At 34.7% G+C, this 15,862-nt stretch overlaps 1 protein-coding gene across 1 annotated transcript; it reads left to right on the top strand.

The window, feature by feature from the left end:
* Positions 1–784: 784 nt before the first annotated feature.
* Positions 785–13,935, top strand: LOC117417492 (DCN1-like protein 1). The gene is made up of 7 exons (XM_034029668.3): positions 785–971; positions 5,511–5,727; positions 6,289–6,457; positions 6,859–6,989; positions 7,097–7,179; positions 11,262–11,358; positions 11,960–13,935. Exons 1-7 carry the CDS (start codon positions 969–971, stop codon positions 12,034–12,036), a joined length of 777 nt encoding a protein of 258 aa, XP_033885559.1. The 5' UTR covers positions 785–968; the 3' UTR covers positions 12,037–13,935.
* The last annotated feature ends 1,927 nt before the right edge of the window (positions 13,936–15,862 follow it).

Raw genomic sequence — 15,862 nt, 5'->3', positions numbered from 1 at the left:
CAGTGGAATAACGTATATGTACAAAGGTCTATGAGAGCTGTATAACTTTAATGATATATGTCCTAAAGTATAATCAGCTTGTGATTAAACATTTTTCTGGCCCTTACATGGGAACCTGACACAGGAAGTGCCAGAGTACCAGGAAGCAGCAACCTCAACTTCCCAAAGCTGCAGTATGATACTTGAAAAACAGAACAAGTTAAAAAAAAAAATCTATAACGCAAAGATAAGGTTGCTTTAACCAGAGATATATAACAGATATAATAATAATAACAAATATAAATACATTTTAAAGTCTTGGTTACCACCAAGTTATTACATAATATTAAATGTTGTATAAAATACATAAACAAAAATCAAAACAAACAAGCAAAAACAATTAAAATAATAAATAAACCATCTATATTGCTTAACACGTTACATTTAGATTGGTTCTCTGGCACTGCTACATCACAAGATTCAATTACATTATCCATACAAAAAAAAAAAAAAAAAAAAAGATTTTAAATGTCGATAACTTTGTGGAGTTTTTTGGTGTATGAATATTGTACATATAACCGTGCTAAATCCTACTATAATATATTATACACATCATCTTTATCCTGTATTATTATCGGAGTATTAAAGAATGTAATTTAAAAACAATTACGTGAAAGGTAGCATTTATGGTCTGAAACTAGTCAGTTAGTTTAGATAAGGGCATTGCTATTTTTTATGGAATCTGCAGTGCCATAGGTAACAATATAAACTTGACCATGCGTTTATCTTGAATCATGTTTGACAGAGACGCTGTCGGTCCCAGGTCAAAGTTTTGGAAAACACTGAATGGAGGACAAATCGAGAGACTCGCAGCTCCCAGGGCTGCCGCTGCTACTCGTGGGTAGTAGTGGGGCTGTTGTGTGGCAGTGCGCATGAGCAGGAAGAGGTAGTGGAGCCTAGGACTGAGTGTCTGTCAATTACACACAAACATGGTAAGTGGAAATGCAGTTTGTATTTTCAAAATACCGTAACTACAATATCCATAACGAATGGCATGTTTTATTTACGCCGCTCAGTGGGTTTTGTTCGGGTTACAGTTTCCTCCTAGTTAGGTTTGAATTCATTGTTTCTATAAAGCTGAAAAGCAGAAGATGCCGGTTTCGCCGTGACGATTTGTTCTGCCGCTCAGAAGAGAACCAAAACCCGGAAGGCGTGCGCAATCTAGGACCGTGGATAACGGGCCTAGTCGTGGTTGGGTTGTTCCGAAGTAAACCAGGCTATAGCCTCTTCCTAAATAACAACAATGTCAAAATAGCACGTGGATTTTGACACTGTCTTTGTTATCTGCACAAAACATTGTGTTTTATAAAGAGTATCAGTGCTGCTTGTTTTGTTTTATTTGTTTTTTTTAGCTTGAAAGTATATGGCTCGACCTGTAAGCACACCAGATTTGAAATATGGTACAAAGATGTAACATTAAAACCTACCGAGGCTGGCAAAAATTGAATTATCGCTTTACGTTTTGCATGAAATAATAACACAAAGATCGGTTTTGTAGCTAGTGACAGTACTGTTATGAAAGATCCAACAGTGGTCATTGATAAATTATCTACACATCACCTGTGATGTAGTAGCAACACAAGGAAGTGTTGTGTTAGCTAGAGTAACTGTCTTTGAATTATGTTACATGTATTCTACAAATCGATTTTGTACAAGGTTTTGTAACCTGTGTACCTGTGTCAGGTTGTCACTTTTTTCTTTCAAGTATTTATTAACACATTCTAACCCTAAAACAAGCCTGACGTTTTGCGTTGTGTAATGTTTCATATTTAAATCTTAAATGTTATGCTTTTTAATTGTATAATAGTCTTGCAGTAAGAATGGCATGATTACTTCTTAATTTAACAGTGATCAGCATTCTGTATGTAACATATATATCCAAATATGTTGGGTCTCAAGCATATAGGGAAACAAGTTACTGGGAATGTGATTGTCCCAATTTAAGAAATTATTATTATTATTATTATTATTATTATTATTATTATTATTATTATTATTTGTTTATTTAGCAGACGCCTTTATCCAAAGCGACTTACAGAGACTAGGGTGTGTGAACTATGCATCAGCTCCAGAGTCACTTACAACTACGTCTCATCCGAAAGACGGAGCACAAGGAGGTTAAGTGACTTGCTCAGGGTCACATAATGAGTCAGTGGCTGAGGTGGGATTTGAACCGGGGACCTCCTGGTTACAAGCCCTTTTCTTTAACCATTGGACCACACAGAGATGTAATGGGATGTAATATTTAAAACTGAGTAAGGCGTGTGTGTCTTATTAACCACTTCCAAAGAACTGATATAATTTGCTTAATGTTTATTGAGGAAGAATCTGTTGCTGTACACCCTAGTAGATGTAAATACACATCTGTCAGTGTGTTTCATTAATGCTTGTGGAGATGAACTGTAAAAAAAGGATACAACATTAAAATGGTCAAGCTACATTAACTCTTTCAGTTTTGGTAACTTGTACTGTGCAGGTCTAGTTAATTTCCAGCCAAAACAGCAGACCAGTTTAAAAAAAAAAAAAAAAAAAAAAATCAATATACTAACATGCATATTAAATATACTGTAAGTAGCTATCCCAGGGAAGTCTTTCTGAAAAGTTACTTCATGCTGATCGAGTTAAGCTGAAATGTTTTAAAAAATGGGAAAGGGATTGAGCCTTTATTTTTGTTTAATTTTGTTCAAATATTAAGAAAAATGCTGTGACTATTGTTTACTTGTAAGACAGTGAGTGTAAGGAAGAAAAATATATTCTTATCAGAAATTAATTTTAAAACTGCAACAGAGATGAATAAGGCAACTAAACCAGTGATATACAGGTGATTGCATTTTTTGGTCAAAAAATGTTGTGCTAGCTGCTATAGTTTGTTTTATTATGTAATTGGATTTTTTTTTTAACAGTGACATGAAATGCTAGTGTATTTAGCCCTATACACCACTTTTTAATCTGATATGACACATTAATTACGTGAAATAATTTCTGTATATTTATAGTGATGATGTCTTTACTGTGTACCTATTTTAAAAACTTTTAATTTGATTCAAATATTAATATGGGTTTTGGACAAACAAAGAAAAGGATCACATGAGTTGTACACACTTGAATATATTTTTCTTTTAAAATGAGATTTATAAAACTCGAGTCAGTCAGAGAAAAATATTTTGCTCTCCTGAGACACCTCCAGGAGTGTGTTAATATCTCTGTACATTTTGGCTGGTCAGCACCCCAATTGTATCCCTGCTATTTTCAGCCTTAGAGTAAAGACAGAGTAGTACCACACCGGTGACCTACACCAAGCCCTTGAAGTGATGTCCCTGGCCATGACCTTGACTTTATTTATTTATTTATTTATTTATTTATTATAAGCATTTGGATGAATGCTACTGTATACGGTAAAGCAGACATCAAACATGCATAACGATTTCACAGGAACCATGTTTCTCAGACACTGGTCCTCAGGCAGATACCCCAACTCTACAGTAAAGTTAAGTTCCAGAACTACTTCACCTGTGGTGCTGCAAGTTTTGTCCTGAAAAAAAGCAGTGTTCCCTTTAGAGATTTTACCTAATTGCATTGTAATAATGGCAGTAGAACTCAATTACTGTTCCCCTCTACCAGAAGCCAAGCTTTAGAAACGCTCTCATGAGTAATCAAAATGTTGATGCATTCTTGCATCCAAGTTTTGAAAAAGCATGCTTAAAAATATATATTATATTTTTTAGCTGGTTTGTGTGCTGTGTTCCATCATCTCTGTTTTTTCATTTACCTCAAGCTGCTTTTCCAATCACCCCCCACTGCTTTGCTTCATTAAGTTCTCTTCTGAAATTTGCGATCTGATCATTAAGCATTAGACTTCATGTCTTAATTACAACAGAGGGTATTGGATTTGGGATTCCTCACTGTGCTTTTTAACAACTTGAAGGTTGATGACGTAGGCTAGATATTTATTAAGCATGACAACATTGTAAAGAAATAAGAACAAAATAATAATCAAGCAGATAAATCATGGAAAATGTGGGTACATGTTTGCTTAATTTGTTAAGCGAATTGCAACATAATTAGTTAGCAAATTGAATGTGTGAAGGTCTGTACGTATCCAGTATCTAAAGTAGTAATTGTAAATTGTATGCATACACTGATTGAAATTAAGAAAAACAACAACAAATGCATAGTGCTGGCTTTAGCTTGGCTAAGGGTTAGGTTGCTTTTACAAAATACAGGCAAGAAATTGAGTTATTTCGATAAGTTGATGATGAATGTCAGTTTTGTCAGAATGACTTTGAGGGATTGAAAACCATCAGGCTAAAAACTGTAAACCTGCTTTAGCTTCCCTAACTGCGCTGTATTGTTTTTATTCAGTTCAATGAAGGTGTCAATAAGTCCCTCATTGTGGAAAATACTAGATGGATTAATACAGAGTTAAAGGAAGGTAGTATTTAGACCAATAATTTAGACTCTTTTCTTACAGATTTGCTAGAATTTACCTACAATCTCTTGGTCATAACAATCAGAATTACCTTTTCTCTGATAAAAGGGAACACATTCTTTATTTTGTCAATGAAGACCTTTTGTCAGTACTTTGGTGATGAGAAAGTTAAATCATACTTTTTTATTTTTGTACAGATTTAAATGTTTTAACTACATGTAAAGACCTTTATCAGTACTTATTATCAGAACATGTGTATGATGAAAATGCCAAAGATGATTGATTGTTACAATTTTTTTCAATCTAATTTATTATAGAATATGCATATTGAATTGTACTGAATACAGGTGCAAGGTATGCGTAGGTACACCTTGTTCTTAAACATATGCAGTCAACATGTCGTTGCACCAGGCTCTTCGAAAACAGTAGTTGGAAAAACAAACAAGTACACAGTATCGATTGTTTTTTCAACTGTTGAAACCAATATAAGGAAACTTGCCAAAATAAAGACAATAGGGGTTCCTTGATAAAAGAATGGTCTTTCCGTGTTTCAAATGAAATTACTGTGTTTAGAATGTAAACATTGTCGATGTGGTTTTAAACTTTTAACCATAACATGTCCAGAATTGTGGCCTTATTATAGTATTTATTTGATGTATTGCACATACACATAGCTACATGCATGTTGATATATGGTTTGTACATGCTGTAGTTCATAAAAGTAAGAGTACTTTATTGAAGGGCTTCTAATGATGATTTTTTTGTACTGCCTATAAAGATTCCAATTGTTCATTTAAACATGCTCACTAAAAAAATTAAACGGTCTACTGTAACATCCCTTCTTTCTGTTTAAATGTGTTTCTATGTAGTACAAAATTAGATGTCAAGTTCAGTCATGATTTACTGTACATTACATTCTACATCGACAGGGACTATACTCTTTCTGACAATGGTCTCCAACTGCACACCATTGTAAGTCAATCAGAATGAGAAAACAAAGCAAAGCGTCTTGACCAGCTAACATGCTGTTTGTCCTCCACAGAACAAGCTGAAGTCCTCACAGAAGGATAAAGTTCGTCAGTTTATGATCTTCACACAATCTAGTGAAAAGACTGCAGTGAGTTGTTTATCTCAGTATGACTGGAAATTAGATGTTGCCACTGACAATTTTTTCCAAAATCCAGAACTTTACATTCGAGAAAGCCTAAAAGGAGCATTGGACAGGAAAAAGCTAGAACAGCTCCACAGTAGATACAGAGGTGGGTGTATAGGATTAAAGCTTTTGCATATGGATATGCAAGCTATAAAATGGATGACATTTTTAATAAACAAACATTTAAGCCTGTTTTTTTTTATATTAAGTTTATTGTATTAGTTGTAATTTACAGGGATTGCGTGATGCATGCTATATTTGCAGTGCTGTTTTTTGTAAGAAAACCAAAACACTGATAACAGTTTAAGGGCGCTGTTATAAGAAGTTATATACAGTATAAACATGTTGCTAAATGTGCTATTAGCAGTTAAAGATTTGTTTTGGAAATAACAAATAGCAATAGACTTTTGAACTAACTTGTAGTATGTTGGAAGAATGTTATAATTTATATTATATGATTCATATCTAACCAGTTAGAACAGATACTTAAAGAAAAATGTTACCAGCATCCCTTTTTCATATTTTTTTCCATATTAATTAATGGAGCAAGACATTAAGAAGTGTGATTCCACTTTAGAACCATTAAAGTCCTCTGTAAAAACATCAGCTAAGATTACTGCAATAACATGAAGGTAAAGTTCCATTCAAATGTTCATTTTTTGTTTAGATCCTCAAGATGATAACAAAATTGGCATAGACGGGATACAACAGTTCTGTGATGACCTGGGGCTCGACCCAGCTAGTATAAGTGTACTGATAATTGCGTGGAAATTTAGAGCAGCAACACAGTGCGAATTCTCAAAGCAAGAATTTATGGATGGAATGACAGAGCAAGGGTAAGTAAATGGCACAAAGCATACAAGCAGTTCCCCATTTCTGTTTTTAAATTTAGCTTTGATTGGTAACCCGAGTGTAATAACTCCTCTGTCATATTTCTTCTTTATACTTTAGCTCCTGTTGTGAGAAGGCATATGGGCCATGCTTTGTACAGCAGTTATTTCTGATGCCAAATGCCATTGTCAGAAATGTGCTTTTTGCAAAGTTAAGCAGTTGTCAGTTTTAGCCTCTGCCCTTGCTGTATTAAAGCTGTCTACTGTAAAAGGTAGCTGATTCTGTTTACAAATGTAATAGAAGTATATTAAAATCTCAACTACAGTGGTACTCAGTGCTTACTTCAAGTGTGTTTGATCATGACAAACAAACCCTACTCATGGCTCTCCTAATTCTTGTTTATAAGGTGTGACAGTATAGAAAAGCTAAAAGCACAATTGCCAAAAATGGAACAAGAGTTAAAAGACCAAGGGAAATTTAAGGATTTTTATCAGTTTACATTTAACTTTGCAAAGAACCCTGGGCAGAAAGGACTAGGTAAGTTGTAATTCCTCTGCTTTTCATTTATTTTATTTCTTAAAATACAGAATCTACTTCAATAATGCTTTTACATAATGTACAATTTCCTTTGTATTTGCTTACAGATTTAGAAATGGCAATTGCCTATTGGAATTTAGTACTTGCAGGAAGATTCAAATTCTTAGACCTGTGGAATACATTTTTATTGGTAAGTACTGAAATTCCAAAATGTTAATAGAATCATTTAGGAATGTTTGACAGGTCCTTGCTAATTACAGATTTTCTTGGAGATCCTATATATTGCAATGATAAAAAGCATGCATTATTTTGTGTTTTATGATAGAGGAATCAATGGCAGTGTGTTAGTGTGGGTCAGTGTACATTATATACAGTCACAGACAAAAGTATTTGGGCAGTTTAAAAAAACAAAAAACAAAACACAAAGTGATTTTCTATAATTTCTAATTGATCCATTGAAAGATATAAATGAAAGTAGAGATTCAGCTTTATAATAAAATAACAAATTATTACATAGCATGCATACAATGAAAAATAACATTCAAAAACAAATTCCATACTTTGACAAAAGTATTTGAGCAATCAACATATTTCGTATGAAACCCATTCGTTGCTAATTATTGGCAATTATGATTGAAAACCATCACCTAATGATAATTATAGAATAAATACATAATGAAGTGCTGAAAAATACATGTGATTCAAAAAAGAAACAAAAATGGTGCTAAAGAGTACTGCAACGGTCTCAAAATGGCAGTGATACAACTAAATGAAAAAGGAGAAACTATCAGAAAAATAGCAGAAAGACTCGGTTTACCGAAAAGCATTGTGTGCTATTATTGACAAACACAGGACAACAGGAACTACTGCAACTAGCTCCAGGTGTGGAAGACCAAGAAAGATTTCTGCAAAATCTGGAAGAAGAATTGTTCGAGCAGCCCTGCAAAATCCTCAGGTTACTGCAAAAGATTTGACACAAGAATTGAGAGAAGATGGTCAGATACAAAAGAAAGTGATTTGAAGTTTTCTGTTGAATACTTGAATCCTGATTATTTCTTCAACCAAATTTTATGGTCAGATGAATCCAAAATATAACTTTTTTTCACCAAGAAAGCAATAATATGTTTGGAGGAAGTGGAGAAGAATGTAAAGAAAAGTTCATCATGCCCAGTGTTAAACATGGTGGAGGTTGTGTGATGGTATGGGTTTGATTTTCTTCCTCAGGCACTGGCGACCTTTGTATTATAGAAGGATCAATGAATGCTGCAAAATATCAAGACATTTTGCACACTCATTTGTTACCCAGTGCTAGAAGGCTGATTGGATGGAAGTTTGTATTCCAGCAGGATAATGACGCACTGGATGTTTTTTTTTTTTTTTTTCTTCTGTTAACAGAAACCATTTGACAATGTGTGAATACTAATAAATCACACATTAAATGTCACTTGCATGCAAAATTCAATCTTGATTTGTATAATGCATATTACTTAAGCAAAAGTTGTTTGAAAAATACTAAATATACGTTAACAGTAATAATTTTTAATTTCGAAAACTGAGCACTGTCCGCCCGTCCCCCCCTCCAGCTTGTGTTATCCAGAGGGAACCCTTTAATTTCTTCATTCGTCATCTTGACAGCAAAGTGTTATATAGTGTACGCTGTGTTGAAATAAATTTCTCGAAACCCCTCGCTGTTTGGGATTTTTTTGTTAAGTGCTCAGATGACCAAAATAAAACTTGAATGCAAACTGTGCAAGTGACTGTTGATGTCTCATGGAGGCACAACCTCACATCTCCAGGGTCACTTGACAAGCGTAAGTTCCTATTATTATTATTTTTATTATTATTATTATTATTATTATTATTATTATTATTATTAGTTGTAATAGTAGTAAAATGTGACTGATAACCTGCTTGGAACAGTGACTGTTAAATAAAGCTTTGTTTTGCCCAAGTCCGCTGCAGTTGGTGCTGCTACAAATCAAGCTTACTATATACAGTATATCGCAAGCAGCATCAATTACGTGTACCTAAACAACGTGAACATTTATTTTTATTTAAAATCTAAAAACAGGGCTCCCGAGTGGCGCATCCAGTAAAGGCGCTCCTCGCAGGATGTGCCCTATAGCCTGGAGATCGCTGGTTCGAATCCAGGCTATGTCACAGCTGACCGTGACCGAGAGTTCCTAGGGGGCGGCGCACAATTGGCTGAGCGCTGCCCGGGTAGGGAGGGCTTAGGTTGGCAGGGGAATCCACGGCTCACCGCGCATCAGCGACCCCTGTGGCCGATAGGGCGCCTGTGGCTCTGCAGCGGAGCCGCCAGAGCTGTGTTGTCCTCCGGCACTATAGGTCTGGTAGCATTGCTGTGGATCTGCAGTGCGAAAAATGACGGCTTGGAAGGAGCACGTTTCGGAGGACGCGTGTTCCAGCCTCCGTTTCCTGAGTCGGCGGGGGGGTTGCGAGCGGTGAGCCGGGGATACAGATAATAATTGGGCATGCTAAATTGGGGTGAAAACCGGGGTAAAAATAATTGGCGACGACTAAATTTAAAAAAAAAAAAATAAAAAAAAATCTAAAAACATGATTACTGTTCTATAGAACATATTTTTAAACTACATGTGTGTTTTACCTGTAAAATAATAGGATTTTCAATCAAATATAAACTAGTAGCTATGGTGATGCCACCAGTAAATTATGCAAATTAGTACCATCGAAGGGTCGAACCTTCCTTTGGTAATGTGTTCCGAACCTTTGAAGGTCAAAATGTACCTTTCGTTGCAGCCCTACAAGCTGTAAAAGAAGCAAAGGGTGGGCAAACAAAGTACTAATGTAAGGATGCCCAAATACTTTTGTCAAAGCATGAAATTTGTTTTTGCATGCTGGTTTTCATTTCATTTTCATAATTTGTTGTTTTTTATAAATAAAGCCCTGTGTTTTTTGCAAATACGAAATGAAAAGAAATGTAACAAATGAAATGCAAATATAAAAAGAAATAGAATGAAAAATCATTATAAAGCAAACCTAGAATGTCATTTTTAAATTGGGAGGTTTATACAAAAAATGACTTTAAATAAATGGAATCGTAGTTGTCCAGGCTAAGCCGTTACCGTTAGACACGGTCTGAAGGGAAATGGAAGCTTTGACTAGCACTTGCACAGATGTATAGTTTGGAGCGAGTCGTTTGGGAAGAGACGTTTGTTTCTAAAATGCCTAAACCACGCACAACAATTAAATAACGTTGCAAATAATTTGAGCACGAGGGGATGTATGCAGCTGACTGTGACAAAATAATGATGTGCAGATTTTGCAACTGTCGGCTGGAATTGAAGTCGAAAGATATTGTCGTTAAGCATGATTCGCTGTTTATTCCTTTTGGGGAAAATATGGCTTGTTTGCTTGTACTGTATTTTGTATTAGAACGCTAATTCTTAGTTTTATTTCAAGTGGTGCAAACTTTGCACTGGAGCAAATGCTGTTTTGGCTTTGAATGGATTTGAATTAGTGAATCTGCTTTGCTAAGTGTTTAAATACTGAGAAACCCCAAGATTGTTGTATACTGCTTCAGTGCAAGGGGTTTGAAATACAATTCCTATCGTTTTTTTAATGGGTAAACTACTGTATGTGCAATTATTATGACAGCCCCACAATAGTAGGGCAGTGTAAATAAATACTTTTATCTTATTGTATTTTTATAGAGGGCATGGGCAGTATTTACTGTAAATAAGCAGTTAATTAAAGAGTAGGACTGTACATTACTGTTACTGCCGCAAATGAGAAATTATGGTAACTAAATTATTTTTCTGTGCAGTCTGTTTGTCAAAATGTTTAAAATAAATAAATAAAAGCAGATAATATTTAATAAAAAATCTGTCTGTAGTTAAAACATGATGTATACTATTACTATTATTGATATACATCTGTTTGAGTTGTTTTATTAATGTGAGTGTAATGAAACAACATTTGTGAAAAATAAAACTAAATATGTGAAAAAAAAATCACGGGGCTTTAATTATAAAGCTGAATCTCTAATTTATGTCTTTCAATAGAACAATTAGAAATGAGAGAAATACTTTTGTGTGTTGTGTGTGTTTTTTACTTCAGTAAGTCACAGATACTGTATAATAATACACTACATGAGTTGTAGCAGCACGCATGTAATATGATAAAATACATTTTGTATGCCAGAGGTACAGCAAATATAAAAATAATGTATGCATTTGTTAGTTTTCATAACAAATGCAGCTTATTTTCTTTGTCACTTTTCCTTCCTTGTAGGAACACCATAAAAGATCAATACCGAAAGATACCTGGAACCTCCTCTTAGACTTTAGTACAATGATAGCTGATGACATGTCAAATTATGATGAGGAAGGTAAATCATACTTTATATTTTTGTATGGATTTAATGTTTGAACTAAATCAGGTTCCAACAAAAGGCTATAATTTACTGCATTTTTATAATACTGCATTTTTCCTACATAGCAACAAACAGAAATACAGTAGTAACTTACCTGAGTGCAAGAAAAAGCAGATACAGAAATAGTGTATTGAATGTGTGGTACTAAATACACCAAAAGCGCTATCTCTCCAAAATGAAATCCAGTGACCGAAGATTAAAAGTCTGTGCCACACCGTATATGGAACTAGCTTAATGCTTGAATTCTGAATTGTAAAAGAAATATGAAAATTGGTCTTACTTAAGGTTGAAGCGGGTTGTTCTACTTTGCGTGAAAAGGGGACCACAGTAGCCCAATGTGCCATTCAAAGAATGATCAGTGAACTTCCTGCTTGAGTCAATTAAAAGTGAAAAAAGCTAGACAGGCTATACTTTAATTTCCTTTAATAGTAATATTTTGTGTTCTTTGTAGTATCTTGGTATAAGCAAGGGAGGGTCATTGTGTGGGTTTTCAGATAGCCAAAGTGCATGTGTTTCTGGGCAGAAACTTCACCAGTTTGTTTTGTCTTTCTTTTAGGAGCATGGCCAGTCCTTATTGATGATTTTGTGGAGTTTGCACGACCTCAAATTGGGACAAAAAGTACTGCAGTCTAGCGCTGTGGAACCTTCTCCTTGAATGTACATATCTTGTACAAAAAAACATAACCGAAATTGCACAGTCAATAAAACGCTGATGACTGCACTGAGCTGAAGATCAATCCTTCCATTCTATACTGAGGGTTGACAACATAAAAGACATTCAGAGGCATATCTTACCAGTCATCTAATGGTGGTTTGGGCTTCTATCTTTAGTATGGGCCTCCTTTTGTAATTATTCCAACCAGCTGGAGTTCATTCACTGTTTTGGACCATCCTTGCATATTGTTTTACTAGTCTTAGGTCTACGCTGTTTGTTTTGAAGCAACCATTATTTATATGAAGCACAACTCTGTCTTAATCAGAACACAAGAGTCTGTTAATGAATGTCACATACCTTAAGTTCTTCCTTTTAGTGCTCTTAATGCTTTCTTGCTTTGGTTTTCCTCCCTCTCATTTATTATAAAATCTTTGGCAGTGACAGATCAGTACAGATTGTTTTTTGGTAGTTTTGTTTTAGAGTTTTCCAGGCTTAAACAAATAGTTCTTATCTGACAATGAAAGATAATTTGTGTGGATAATCATTCAATAGCCACACCTAAGTTAATCGTAGCAATGACCATTGAATGGTTACTAAAGATTACACATTTGTGCTTGTCTGCCACTAATGGGACAATGGCCTGTAAATGATTGATATAATTCATACTAATATCATGTGTTTTAATTTCCTGTCTAGTCTACTTGATATATTCAAATGATCATTATACATTTGTACCTTTTTTTAGAATATTCTTTTTGCAAAAGAAAAAAAAAAAACAATGCTGTTTTGATATAGCGCCTGCTGCTAAATATTATGAAAGTGTGATTCCTTGCACAGTTATTTAAAATGCCACCTGCTGAATCAAAACAGTATTGTAACCATTGTACTTTAAGAAAATATTTCTTAAAGGGACATTCTCCCCATCTAGCGTTTTATAAAGATTTAAGACCCTTGAGTAACTGATCAAAAGATCTTTGATCTCTTATCTGCACACTCTTAATACCACAACGTCTTTCATTTACAAATAAGTGACTGAACTATTGTGTTTTATATAGTTTTTTCAGGCATCAAATGCAAGAATAAAATAATGTTGTCCAAATGTTTATGTACTGACAATTATTTTCTATTAAGTCTTCATACAATTGTCTTTATTGAACATAGGCAGGGGAGGATGTCCACTAAAGGTGAAAGCCAAAACAGTCCAGATTTATCATATTTACTTCATTTTTAGGTTCTTTTCTACACTTATTTATAATGGAAATAAATTATATAAGCAGTACAAAAGTTGAGGCAAAAATGGATGAAAACTAATGATTCTCTTGAAGTTTACCAATCCCAATTGTGTATCCTAAAGAGGACTATTTTGTACTATAAAAAGCAAACACTATAGCTTTTAATGAAAAAATATTTGTTCAAAAAAAAAAAAAAAAAAAAAAAATGCGAAGAGCTATATTCTCATGAACTGACTTCACTGGAAATCCAAAATGCGAGTATTTCATGCACTATTACTGAAAGTTCCTGGAAAATTTAAATGGCCTGCTTACTGCCAAACTGCATACAGATTTCAGATTGAAAGTTTAAAGGTATTATTTTTCTTACTGTATATCTTGTAGAGCATTTGCAGTTTTGGTAACTTTGAAGTATTTTTTTCTGTTTTACTGCCATTCAAAAATTATTTATTTTCCTGATTTTAAAAAAGGAGGTAAAAAAATATTCCACCAGGATTTTTGGATGACAGAATGAAAGGATGTTTACAAAGCCTAAACTCATTAATGTGTCAGTCCGACTCGAGAATTAATAGAAAAACTCAGAGTGCTACTGTATTGTTATAATTACTATGTAATTATAAAATAAAAATGACTGAAGGTTGAAATCTTTGTACAAGCAGGACAATTGATGTTATTTTGATATTCCAAAGTGCAAGTGCAAGTACAAGAAACAATTTGGTAAAGACTGGTTTAAGAAAATACGTGATGGTTGATTTGATCTATTGATCCATTTTTTAAACTTTAAACTTAAAAGCAGAAACATTTTTAACCATTGTTTTGGTGACATTTACATGTGTCCATGTGCATATACATATATATATATAAAATTTCAGTATTTGTGTGAGATTGTACAAATCTAGCAGGTTGGGGCAACTTTACTTTAGGTTCTCATTATCACAGTGCTTTGAATTAATTGTCTATTTATATTTGGTTAAATGTATTTTAGAAAAATGGGGTAAGGGGCAGTTATTTTTCAGGCTACTTTACACAAAGGTTCAGATATTACTTCACAACTTCTAATTATCCAGTGTTGCCAAGCATCACAGAAAACACTTGATAACATTAATTTTAATGAGGGAAATCTGAAACTTTACAACTGACATTAATATATATATATTTTTGTTTTAAATAGCTGGGATTTTAAAATTATCCCATTGAATTTGGTATGGCTATAATCAAGCTGTACATTAGTAAAATGGAATACATTTAATCCTATGCTTATTTTTCAAACTTGTTGTAAACATATTCATACAAAATTGGTCAGTACTTCAAGTGAAGCAATAAAAGTCAAGACTCTTTGCAGTGAACTGAAGCGTCTTCTGAATGTTTTTAATTTGGTTTAGTTCTTGATTTCTACTCCCATCTAATATTGAAATTCTGTGGCTTGTTGATATTGTACTGAAAATAAGTGAACAATCTAAAAATATGGTCTTAAAAAAAATGTCTTTGTAATTTATTCATTAATTCATGGTGTGCCTGCCGGGACTATAGGGTAGTACAGAGAAGGCAGAAACGAGGTGTTAGTGCAACAGTAACGGGCAAAGGGGGCCTGACTCGGAGAATTGGGCTGTGGTCTGAATAGAAAAGAGATTCCCCACCAGCGAGCCGTACTTTGCGGAGGAGAGGGCTTGGTCTTGATGGATCTGAAAAACATAAGAAAATTCCTACGTGGCAGAGTCGTCTCGCGGGGCAAGAACAGGTCTCACTGAGACCTGAAAGGAAGTAATAGTAAAGAGTTCTCTGACCGATGTGGTGCTGCCCTCGAATTAGGTGAGGCTGCAGTCTCTGAAGCTGGGAGCGGAGGGGCGTCCCGCAGGGCACCTGTAAAGAACGAGAATAGATGGGTTAGTTGGGACTCGAGCACTGAGAGGTTAAAGCAGGCCATGTCCCGAAATGTTAAATATAGGATAGAGGCTCACTGCGGTGAGGTAAGATAAGTGCATGAGCTGCAAAAGGATAGTGTGGCTGGGGGTCCCCTCTGACTCATGTGGCGAGAACCTCACTTTAATAAGGTTGAAGAAGCGCAGCTTGACCTAAGGTCAGGGAAGTGAGACTCACTTACCCCCAGAGGGAACCGATGCAAAGGTATGTACGAAAGGAGGAGGAATATAAAAAACACTAGCCAGCGAAGGTGTGTGTGATTAGGGTCCCGGCACCCCCCCCCCCCCCCCCCCAAATTCCACAGAAAGGCTAACATGTTTATTTTTGGAAACATAATGGTGATAATCTAAAGATTTAGATTATTTTTCTAAAAGCCATTATCTTCAAATTGTCTTGCGTGATTTTTTTCTTTAAGGTAAAAACATAAATTCCAAAACAAATAAAAAATAGCTTAAGACTTCTAGTCCTTTAATTAAATGTCTAGTTTATTTATGGCGTGCTCATTTAAATTTTGCATTTTTCCATTCTGAAGGTGCTAATGACATTCTGGAGTATGGTAAATAGTCCTTCATGTTTATTAATAGGGCTTTAAAGTGTACCAGCCATTTTCCTTTTAGAAATAGATGGAGTAAACTATTGAGCACATTTAGTAAAT

The sequence above is a fragment of the Acipenser ruthenus genome, chromosome 12 (genome assembly GCF_902713425.1).
Source record: "Acipenser ruthenus chromosome 12, fAciRut3.2 maternal haplotype, whole genome shotgun sequence".
NCBI classification, from domain to species: Eukaryota; Metazoa; Chordata; class Actinopteri; order Acipenseriformes; family Acipenseridae; genus Acipenser; species Acipenser ruthenus.
This window is presented reverse-complemented; position numbering and strand designations above follow the sequence as displayed.

Coding starts and splice junctions, on each gene's coding strand:
- LOC117417492 (XM_034029668.3), top strand. Junction 6,458..6,858: donor GATGGAATGACAGAGCAAGG/GTAAGTAAATGG, acceptor CTTGTTTATAAG/GTGTGACAGTATAGAAAAGC. Junction 11,359..11,959: donor GTCAAATTATGATGAGGAAG/GTAAATCATACT, acceptor TCTTTCTTTTAG/GAGCATGGCCAGTCCTTATT.